The following is a 12,590-nucleotide window of genomic DNA, read 5'->3' on the forward strand; positions in this document are numbered from 1 at the left end:
TCAACCTCCTCAACCCCTCCTTTAAAGAAACCATTTAATGTAGTTGCATCTTCTTTTCCTCCTTTGGCCTCTCCTTCCAACCAACCAAAATACAGATCCTCTACCTCTCCAGAAACTCAGACCCAAATCCCAAAAGAAGATCACAGCATTGAGATCCCAAAAGACTCATGGAATTTTATTTTGTGGATTGAACCAGAATACCAGCACATAAAAGACACCACATAAAAGACACCCTCTCCCTTGTCCGACAGCTCATACCCCCAGGATGGGAACATCCTAAGACAGAAACTTTTAAGACCCAGACATTTTATGAGCATATTTTAGTAGATACAGACTCAATTTTAGTTACACATATGCCTTGTTCCCAGGAACCAAACAGAATTGGTTATTCTAAAGTTGTTATAAAACAGATTCTAACCCCTTCTCAGTGGAAAGCACAACCCTGGATCACAAGGAACTTTTCTGTACCTTTTGAGCCCCAGTTTTATAATTATTATGACTATATGGAAGCTTGGGACAGATTCCTTTTATTTCAAAATAATATTAACAGGCATACTTGGTTTTTCCGGTTTGATATGTACAGAAAGAAAGACATGATGATTCCAAGATGGTTCATTGACTGGTGGAATTCCTATGGTCCTGAAGCTATGATTCTTCCTCCTGATCTTTTAAAAGCCTATGAGACTTTCAAGAAAGAACCTAACATACTGCATCTTAGGGATTTCCCACATCTTTTACAGGTTTCCAGATCTCCCATGGATCATCAGATGGGAATACAAGATAGAAAAGCATCCCCAGTATCCTTTTCCTATGCTCGCCAGAAAGTTTAAATTAAAATGGTGGAATAAGTTTAATTTTGATCATATTTGCCAAGAATTACAGAAAAAGACCTCGTCCTCCCAGACAGAAAGTTCTAATTTCTTTTTAGAAAAGAGTCAAGTTCAATGCCAGCTTGCCTCTGTTTCAGACAGAAGACAGCTCAAAAAGCAACTGCTTGAAGCTGCATCACAAATATCAGATGATGAAGATGACACAGTAATGGAATCCTCTTCTCCAAACTACAGAACTCATCCAGAAGCATTTCAAGATTCCCAAGACCCCTATAACATGTGACGGATAAGACAAAAGACAGAGAGATGCAAAAGAAGACAAAAGACAGACCGACAGACCAAAAGATAAAATGATAGAATGCAGACAGACCAGAAAGATATTTTAGCAGAATATTTTCGTACGCAGATTCTCACAGACAGAAAAGTTACTATTCACCAGCATGCGTACCCAGACAGACTGCCAAATAGACTTTTACTGTTCAAGATTCTACCGACAGATAGACTATTACTGTTCAAGATAGACTTTTACTGTTCAAGATTCTACCGACAGATTAACTTGAGTTCACTTCACTTAACTCAAGTTACTTTTGAAGACTTATCATGGTTCACTTTATCTATAAATAGACAGACTTCGAAGACAGAAGACAGGTCCAGAATTGAGGTTCAAATTTCAGGTTCAAATTCCAAGTCCAAGTTTTCCATCTTATTTCCAAGGTCCAATCTTCAGAAAGACTTTTAGCTTTTCTTTCCCTTTCCCCGAAAGACTTTTGTACTCTCCCTTTAGAAAGACTTTTGTACTTTACTTTCTTTTGTAATCTTGTAACCTTACCTTTCCAGACAGACAATCTTGTAACCCTTTACAGATTTTACTTTGTAATCTTGTAACTCTTCAGACAGCTCTTATTTTCAAAGCTTGTAAGAAAGACAGTTTGTTTTCAAGTTTAATCAAAGACAGAAGTATTTTCAAGTAAGATTTTATTTGTTTCAGTTTTCATATTCCATACTCTGTTTTAATCTATTTTGACTATATCTATTTTGCTATCTTCTTCTTTATCAACTATTTTATCATTGTTTATGCTTCTATATTATTGCTGTGCTCACTCCTGGGTAGTCAATGGTATGTCAATGGTATCAGAGCCATGGGTGGTAGGTGTATGAGTTTTATTTCTTTGCAATTAAGCAGTTACTAGGAACTTATATTACTACATAGCCACTACTTGCTCCTTGTTAGCGTTGGTCAGCCTAGAGACTCGTTGGCAAACCATAGTTTCGCGTTGGTCAGCCCCTTTGTTGTAGCCGACGGACAGGCGTGTGTTTGGGTGGTCCCGCAATGGAGTTTCCCGAGGAGGTGGTCCCGATAGCAAGGATACCAGTGGTTAGTAATAGTTCCGCCAGTAATTATTAATTGCTTAGAAAGAGAATAAATACATTTATCAGTCATCATCTGTTTGCTTGTTCACACTTAGGCTAGGCACACACTAATTTGAAACATGGACTATGATGATATAGTTTATGATGAAGGCTATAGCATGACAGATATAGATGATAATTGGTCAAATAGTGATATGGATTATGAAACTGATTCTGACAGTGAAATGGATAATTATTATAATGGTAACACAAATAATTGGAGTAATTTAACAGGAGATAAAATCAACCGACAGACTAATAACCACAATAATAGTTTTTTAGACAGAGTTAATAGAAAATTGGAGTCCTTGGAAAATATTGACAGATTTGCTATATATACTAAAATTGAAAAGAAAAATGATAGCTTTTTGGACCTCTATGAAAGAATGAAAGTTTTAAATTCACATTTTGAAAAAGAAATAGAATTTGAACCCCATCAAAGATCATCTTTTACAGAAACTATGGCAGATAATTGGTATATAAATAGTAATTCAAAAGAAGTTGAGGAGAATTTACAGACATTAAAAGCAACTGACAGATTAGAAATTGGCCCTATTAAGGAAAGAGTAACACGTATAAGAGATAGAAGTACTATAGAAAATGACAGACTAAAAGAAATTTCTAGTTCAGTACTAGAGACTGATAGACAAAGAAGCCTAATAGGGACAGACAAGTTGATAGATAATGATAAAGAAATAATAAAAAAAGGAATGGTAAAAGAGATGAAAGAAATATTTGAAAGACAGAATAGTAAAGATGTAGGGAAAGTGATAAAAGGACAAAGAAGCCTAATAGAGACAAATGATAGAAGAAGAATTGAAAGACATAAAGATGAAGGTGTTATAGATGAAGATGTTATACGTAGAAAGCTAGAAAAAGAAATAGTGATAGATGATAGTTTTAGAAATAATGATGATAGTTTGAAAGAATTGCATGAAAAACAAAATAGGAAAGATGTAGGGAAAGTAAAGGACATGCAAAAACCAAAACCAAATAGTAGTGAAGAATCCCTACGTAGGAAGATAGAAATAGAAGAAAAGATAAGACATGAAAGAGAAAAAGTCAAAGTCCACAATAGTAGGCAAAATAATTATGGTAATAGTGATAGTATAGTAAAAGTAAAGATGGAAGTAAAAGACAAAAAGAGTAATAGTTTTAAAGAAGAAATTGGTGAGAGACTTAAAACAATTGATAGAACTGAAAATAACAGTTTAATAGAATTGGCTAAAAAGATAGAACTTTTAAGTTTACCTTTAGAAATAGACAGATTAAGAGACATAACAGTTTTAAATACTACAGAACTATCAGATAATGAGAAAACTGACAGACATGTTTGTCATAAATGTAAAAGATATGGACATACTAAAAAACAATGTGACAGACATAATAGAATTATCAAACAAATTAGTAAATTAGAATTTAAGAAAGACATAACAATTGGATTAATGAAAATATTTAATGTTAATCAAAAAGAAATAGATCAAGTAAAGAAAGAATTAAAATCAACCAACCCACTTAAAATTAATAAAAGAAAAAGAAAACAAAAAGACATAATAATGAAACTGATAGAAAATCTACCAAATCACTATAAAGACAAGAAAGAATATTTATTAAAGTTGAAAGACACTATAGAAATACCTATTGCTTGCATTAGGTGCAGGAAATATGGTCACCATGTTACGAATTGTAGAAAGAAAGAAAAAGACAAGAAAGAAAAGGTAAAAAAAGGAAATTAAAGAAATTAAAGAAGAAAATCTTACGGACATAAATGAACATAATATTGTAAAAGAATTTTCTAATTTCATGATAGACCCCTTTGATCCTCCTACAAATAAAATTAATGTTTCAAACAATATTAATAAATTTGATAGACAGAATTTCTTAAGTTTAATTGACAGAGTAATTCTCCAAAAATGGCATACAGATATTACTAAACGGTTTTCTATGACAGAAATTGCTTTGACAGATTTAGGTGTTGATATGAATTGTATACAAGAAAGAGTAATTCAGGCCAATAGAGAAAAACTGATAATTAATTATAAGATACCTCATGATCATATATGCCATGATAGAATATATTTTACAGCTTTTGTTTTAATTAAAGACTTTCCTTTTAAAATTATTCTAGGAACTTCTTTTATGAATTTAATTTATCCCTTTTTAGTGACAGATAAAGGAATTAAAACTAACGTATTGAAAGAAATGCACTTTTCCAAAAAGGTTACTATTTTAACAGATATCAACGATAGAGGAATCTATAGAATTGAAAGAAGTTTGTCATCTTTACAGACAGAAATGCTACTTGTTAATCAATTGACAGAAAATGACAAAAAGAAAGACAAAGAGACAGAGATATGTTTTCATTCTCCTTTCTTACAAAAAGTCCAATCTACAGACGAATGCATAAAAGACGAAGATATGAATATAGTCTTTTGTAATCAATATGCATGGACTAATAGTATATGGACTGACAAATGGCAATTTGAGACTATTGCCCCCACACAGAATATAGATGGTAAAATTATTATTTCTTTTAATAATAATGACAGACATACTGATAGACTGATAGAAGTACTAAATGACAAATGTACACCCTTTATAGCATTTTTAAATATTCATATAACAGATATTTTAATAAAAGAATCTTTGACAGACTCTTCTTTATTAATCATTAAAGAAAATATTATTTGTGATAATTTCTTGAATAATGACAGATTCAATTTCCTAACAGACAAAATTAATCCCCTGATAGATTGTCCTATTAATGAAAGACATTACGAAGAAATATATAGTAGTACATGCATGGACAGAATCATACTAGATTTAAGGAATATTCTAAATCCCATTTACCTTGACAGATCCCATCATGACTACTCTAATATTATTGCTACTCAGAAAGAGCACAAAAGTGAACAACGAAAAGTTTGTTTTATAAATTTTATTTGTTTTATAAATGTTTTTATTGTTTTCCTTATAGAATATTTCAAAAGAATTTCACAGAAAGACATTGACAGAAGAATTTCGAAAGAAGTTTTTATTTGTTCCAAATATAATCCTTTTCCAAAAACCCAATTGCAGACTACCATGAGTAAAAGATTCTCTCAGAAAGACAAGGGCAAAGCACCAGCGGTGCAACCCAAAGGTACCCGAAAACCTTCAGTAAAAATTTCGGAAATGCATGAAGGCGTCTCGAAAGAGACAATATCCCTTCAGGATACACTGCTAACAAAGGCAATGTATTCATGTGGTGATAAAAGTGTAATTTTGCAAAAAGTGCCCGACAGTGAATTTATGTTTCAAGACGGAGAATTTACAGACCTTCCTTTTCATATTAAACTACTTCTTGATAATTTACAGGCAGCATTCACCCTCAGACAGAAACCCTTATTCCAAATGACCCTTCAGGCTTTGGAATTACATCTTGTTAGCACCGGGGCATTTATTGAAGCACTCGGTTGTCAACTCCCTGGCAAGGAGGATGGAGATTCAAGCTCCACAAAGACAGAACTACAATCTCTAAAAAGCTATCTTATGGGAACAAGCTTTTCAAAGCTCCACCCTAAGATTCAGCAAAAAACGAGACTTGCTATTAGAACCTTACCCCCTGAAATCCAACAGAATATTTTAACTCATAAAGCTATAACAAGTTCTTATGACAGATGGATGCATCTTTTTAAAGTATTAGTCTCTACAGCATTTATCAAAACAGAAGACATGACAGGTGATATGTGGTTATCTCATAAGGCTAAATGGTATGACAGTTTTGGAAATTCAGACAGAGTTTATGAAAGAACAGGAGACAGATTTGATCCCTACCCGGGATTACTTATCAACACAGAAACAGAAGATCCAGTAATCTGTGATCCCTTATGGTTATCTGAAATGCTTGAAGCAGGGTTTATCAGAAAATTGACCATTACTTCGGCAAATCAGATTAGTTTATTTCCCAGAGTCATCCAAGAAGCAGCAGCACAGATTGGAGGACTTAATTATATGAAGATAGAAATCTGGAGTACTCTTCCAGTTTAGGACACTAGCTATTATATGGAAGCTCAGCCAGCACACATTTTAGTCCTTATCCATGATTGGTGTGGTATCCTTGAATATAACTGGTATACAGGAGATACTTACTTATCACTGGATGATCCAGGTGCTTTGGCTCAAGAATGGTCTAATTTCATGAGTAATAAGATTTATGAAGAACAGAAAGAATTAGATAGAGGTTTTCATTTATATGGCTACACCGACAGAATAGCTGTGTATGGCCCAAAACCTTCAGCAGGAAGGATCATTGGGAAAAGAAGGATTGTTAAAGACCCCAGATTGATGACAGCCAAGGATCATGTTCCTGTTTTCGTTCCTATTTCATACTGTGCCCTATGTAATGATTATGGAGTGCTCCACGAGCATGAGCAATATGAGGATAACACTGATCCGCTAGATTATGATAACTACGCGGATACAGATTGACAGACAGATAGATAGAAGGCACAGACAGACAGAATACTCTTCCAGACAGAATACTCTTCCGACAGACAACAGCGACAGATCACTATTCACCAGCGACAGATCACTATTCATCGACATGCATGAATAGCTTCCAGACAGATCCATTACAGTCCAGACAGGTGCAGACAGATCCAGAAAGATATTTTCAAAGATATTTTGACAGAATATTATTCACATGCAGACAGACTTTTACTGTTCAAGATTCTGCCGACAGATTAACTTGAGTTCACTTCACCTAACTCAGGTTACTTTTGAAGACTTACCATGGTTCACTTTATCTATAAATAGACAGACTTCGAAGACAGAAGACAGGTTCAAATTTCAGGTCCAAATTTTTAAGGTCTTAGGTCCAATTTTAAAGTTCCATTTCCAAGGTCCAATCTTCAGAAAGACTTTTAGCTTTTCTTTCCCTTTCCCCGAAAGACTTTTGTACTCTCCCTTTGAAAGACTTTTGTACTTTATTTTCTTTTGTAATCTTGTAACCTTACCTTTCCAGACAGACAATCTTGTAACCCTTTACAGATTTTACTTTGTAATCTTGTAACTCTTCAGACAGCTCTTATTTTCAAAGCTTGTAAGAAAGACAGTTTGTTTTCAAGTATAATCAAAGACAGAAGTATTTTCAAGTAAGATTTTATTTGTTTCAGTTTTCATATTCCATACTCTGTTTTAATCTATTTTGACTATATCTATTTTGCTATCTTCTTCTTTATCAACTATTTTATCATTGTTTATGCTTCTATATTACTGCTGTGCTCACTCCTGGGTACTAGACACTGATAGACAAAGAAGCCTAATAGGGACAGACAAGTTGATAGATAATGAGAAAGAAATAATAAAAAAAGGAATGGTAAAAGAGATGAAAGAAATATTGAAAAGACAGAATAGTAAAGATGTAGGGAAAGTGATAAAAGGACAAAGAAGCCTAATAGAGAACAAATGATAGAAGAAGAATTGAAAGACATAAAGATGAAGGTGTTATAGATGAAGATGTTATACGTAGAAAGCTAGAAAAAGACATGAAAAACAAAATAGTAAAGATGTAAAGAAAGACATGCCAAAAGAAAATAGTGGTAAGGAATCACTACGTAAGAAGATAGAAATAGAGGAAAAGATGAAACATGAAAGACAAAAAGAAAAAGTCAACAATGGTGGGAAAAATAGTTATGGTAATTTACAAGAAAATAATGATAGTATAGTAAAAGTGGAAGTAGACAAAAAGTGTAATGGTTTAAAAGAAATGGTAGATGAAAGACTAAAATTAATTGAAAGATCTATAATAGGAACCCAAAATGATAGTTTGACAGAATTAAGTAAAAAAATGAAAATTTTAAATACACCCTTACAGACAGACAGAAATAGAAATATAACAGTTCTAAATACAACTATGTCATCAGATAATGAAAAAATTGACAGACATGTTAGTAATAATACTATTTGTCATAAATCTAAAAAATATGGACACCAAGTTACGGATTATAGAAAGAAAGAAAAAGACAAGAAAGAAAAGATGAAAATGAAAATAAAACAAGTAAATCTACAAGACTTAATGACAGAAGCAAAAATGGTAAAAGAGGAAATTAAAGAAATTAAGGAAGAAAACTCCACAGACATAAATGAGCGAAATATTGCAGAATTAATTAACTTAAAAGAATTTTCTAATCCCTCAGACAGAAAATTTGATGATAATAACAATAGACAGAATTTCTTAAGTTTAATTGACAGAGTAATTTTCCAAAAATGGCATACAGAAATTACCTTGGTAATTAATAAAGAGTTTTCTTTGACAGAAATTGCTTTAATAGATTCAGGTGCTGACATGAACTGTATACAAGAAGGATTAATACCTTTAAAGTATTATGAAAAATCATCTGAAAGACTAGCTCAAGCTAATGGAGAAAAATTAATAATTAATTATAAAATACCTAGTGTTCACATATGTAATGATGGAGTTTGCTTTGAAACAGTTTTTGTTTTAATTAAAGACCTTTCTTCTAAAATCATTCTAGGAAACCCCTTTATGACTTTACTTTACCCCTTTTTAACGACAGAAGAAGGTATTAAAACTAATGTGCTAGGGAAAGATATACTTTTTAAATTTATCTTGCCACCAATTCCAAAAGATATTTATTCACTTAATAACATAGTAAAGGAAATTGATAGAGAAAGAATTGACAGAAAGAATAGACATTTGGAATCTTTAAAGACAGAAATAAAATATAAAAGAATAACTGATCAATTAACTGACCCTATACTAAATAATAAAATAAATTTATTTAGACAACAGATTGAGACAGAGATTTGTTCTAGTCTACCCACTGCCTTTTGGCACAGGCATCGACATATAGTACAGTTACCTTATGAGAAAGATTTTAATGAAAGACAGATACCTACTAAAGCTAGGCCAATACAAATGAATAATGAATTATTAGAACATTGTAAGAAAGAAATTGAAGATCTCTTAACTAAAGGATTAATCAGAAAGAGCAAGTCTCCTTGGAGTTGTGCTGCTTTTTATGTTAATAAACAGGCAGAATTGGAGCGAGGAGTTCCAAGATTAGTCATAAACTATAAACCTTTAAATAAAGCATTACAATGGATAAGATATCCTATTCCCAATAAGAAAGATCTTCTTGACAGACTTCATGAAGCAACCATATTTTCTAAATTTGACATGAAAAGTGGATTTTGGCAGATACAGATAGATGAGATAGATAGATATAAAACTGCTTTTACAGTTCCTTTTGGTCATTATGAATGGAATGTTATGCCTTTTGGTTTGAAGAATGCACCCAGTGAATTTCAAAATATAATGAATGACATATTTACACCTTTCACAGACTTTTCCATTGTTTATATAGATGATGTGCTAATCTTTTCTAAAACAATAGATGACCATTGGAAACATTTGAATATATTTGTTAGAGTAATCAAACAAAATGGTTTAGTTGTTTCAGCCTCTAAAATAAGTCTTTTTCAAGATAAAATTCGATTTTTAGGCCATAATATTTATAAGGGAACTTTAAGCCCTATTGACAGAGCTATTCAATTTGCAGATAAATTCCCAGATGAGATAAAAGATAAAAATCAATTACAGAGATTTCTTGGCAGTTTAAATTATGTTTCAGATTATTTTCAAGGATTAAGAAAAATATGCAGACCCTTGTATAAAAGATTAGAAAAGAATCCTCCACCTTGGACAGACAGACATACTATGATAGTCAGACAGATTAAAAAATATGTTAAGCAACTTCCTTGTATTGTTATTCCCTCTCCTAATACTTTTAAAATTGTTGAGACAGATGCTTCTGACATAGGTTATGGTGGAATCCTAAAACAGGTAGCAACAAATGATGCTAAAGAACAAATTGTTAGATTTCATTCTGGCTCTTGGTCAGCTACCCAGCAGAATTACAGCACTATTAAGAAAGAAATTTTATCTATCATACTATGTATTTCAAAATTCCAAAATGATCTTTTTAATCAAAAGTTTTTAATTAGAGTTGATTGTAAAAGTGCTAAAGAAGTTTTACAGAAAGATGTTCAGAATCTTGTTTCCAAACAGAGTTTTGCTCGATGGCAGGCTATTTTAAGTGTTTTTGACTTTGACATTGAATATATTAAAGGAGAAACTAATTCAATTCCTGATTTTTTAACCCGTGAATTTCTACAGGGAAGATGAGCTCCCCTGCAGATAAGAGCAAATCCCCAAAACCCAGAACCAGACAGTCTTATGCTGCTCCCCCAATTCCTCCTCCCCCTAGCAGATTCCTCCCTTGCCCCTCTTTCACTTCACCCACTTTCTCTTCAAATAAATCTCTAGACAGATCCCCATTAATCTGTAGCCCAAACCCTTTCCAACCACTCTCCCCCAGCCCCAATCCAACATCCAAACAGACTTATGCCATACCCTCAACCTCCTCAACCCCTCCTTTAAAGAAACCATTTAATGTAGTTGCATCTTCTTTTCCTCCTTTGGCCTCTCCTTCCAACCAACCAAAATACAGATCCTCTACCTCTCCAGAAACTCAGACCCAAATCCCAAAAGAAGATCACAGCATTGAGATCCCAAAAGACTCATGGAATTTTATTTTGTGGATTGAACCAGAATACCAGCACATAAAAGACACCACATAAAAGACACCCTCTCCCTTGTCCGACAGCTCATACCCCCAGGATGGGAACATCCTAAGACAGAAACTTTTAAGACCCAGACATTTTATGAGCATATTTTAGTAGATACAGACTCAATTTTAGTTACACATATGCCTTGTTCCCAGGAACCAAACAGAATTGGTTATTCTAAAGTTGTTATAAAACAGATTCTAACCCCTTCTCAGTGGAAAGCACAACCCTGGATCACAAGGAACTTTTCTGTACCTTTTGAGCCCCAGTTTTATAATTATTATGACTATATGGAAGCTTGGGACAGATTCCTTTTATTTCAAAATAATATTAACAGGCATACTTGGTTTTTCCGGTTTGATATGTACAGAAAGAAAGACATGATGATTCCAAGATGGTTCATTGACTGGTGGAATTCCTATGGTCCTGAAGCTATGATTCTTCCTCCTGATCTTTTAAAAGCCTATGAGACTTTCAAGAAAGAACCTAACATACTGCATCTTAGGGATTTCCCACATCTTTTACAGTTCTTTTACAGGTTTCCAGATCTCCCATGGATCATCAGATGGGAATACAAGATAGAAAAGCATCCCCAGTATCCTTTTCCTATGCTCGCCAGAAAGTTTAAATTAAAATGGTGGAATAAGTTTAATTTTGATCATATTTGCCAAGAATTACAGAAAAAGACCTCGTCCTCCCAGACAGAAAGTTCTAATTTCTTTTTAGAAAAGAGTCAAGTTCAATGCCAGCTTGCCTCTGTTTCAGACAGAAGACAGCTCAAAAAGCAACTGCTTGAAGCTGCATCACAAATATCAGATGATGAAGATGACACAGTAATGGAATCCTCTTCTCCAAACTACAGAACTCATCCAGAAGCATTTCAAGATTCCCAAGACCCCTATGACATGTGACGGATAAGACAAAAGACAGAGAGATGCAAAAGAAGACAAAAGACAGACCGACAGACCAAAAGATAAAATGATAGAATGCAGACAGACCAGAAAGATATTTTAGCAGAATATTTTCGTACGCAGATTCTCACAGACAGAAAAGTTACTATTCACCAGCATGCGTACCCAGACAGACTGCCAAATAGACTTTTACTGTTCAAGATTCTACCGACAGATAGACTATTACTGTTCAAGATAGACTTTTACTGTTCAAGATTCTACCGACAGATTAACTTGAGTTCACTTCACTTAACTCAAGTTACTTTTGAAGACTTATCATGGTTCACTTTATCTATAAATAGACAGACTTCGAAGACAGAAGACAGGTCCAGAATTGAGGTTCAAATTTCAGGTTCAAATTCCAAGTCCAAGTTTTCCATCTTATTTCCAAGGTCCAATCTTCAGAAAGACTTTTAGCTTTTCTTTCCCTTTCCCCGAAAGACTTTTGTACTCTCCCTTTAGAAAGACTTTTGTACTTTACTTTCTTTTGTAATCTTGTAACCTTACCTTTCCAGACAGACAATCTTGTAACCCTTTACAGATTTTACTTTGTAATCTTGTAACTCTTCAGACAGCTCTTATTTTCAAAGCTTGTAAGAAAGACAGTTTGTTTTCAAGTTTAATCAAAGACAGAAGTATTTTCAAGTAAGATTTTATTTGTTTCAGTTTTCATATTCCATACTCTGTTTTAATCTATTTTGACTATATCTATTTTGCTATCTTCTTCTTTATCAACTATTTTATCATTGTTTATGCTTCTATATTA

The 12,590-nt window shown here is 33.3% G+C and overlaps 1 protein-coding gene across 1 annotated transcript; it reads left to right on the top strand.

The window, feature by feature from the left end:
- The first annotated feature begins 227 nt into the window (after positions 1 to 227).
- On the top strand, positions 228 to 12,040 carry LOC115973440. The gene is made up of 2 exons (XM_031093701.1): positions 228 to 740; positions 11,402 to 12,040. Exons 1-2 carry the CDS (start codon positions 354 to 356, stop codon positions 11,783 to 11,785), a joined length of 771 nt encoding a protein of 256 aa, XP_030949561.1. The 5' UTR covers positions 228 to 353; the 3' UTR covers positions 11,786 to 12,040.
- The last annotated feature ends 550 nt before the right edge of the window (positions 12,041 to 12,590 follow it).

Source organism: Quercus lobata, unplaced genomic scaffold, assembly GCF_001633185.2.
Source record: "Quercus lobata isolate SW786 unplaced genomic scaffold, ValleyOak3.0 Primary Assembly Scq3eQI_47, whole genome shotgun sequence".
NCBI lineage: Eukaryota > Viridiplantae > Streptophyta > Magnoliopsida > Fagales > Fagaceae > Quercus > Quercus lobata.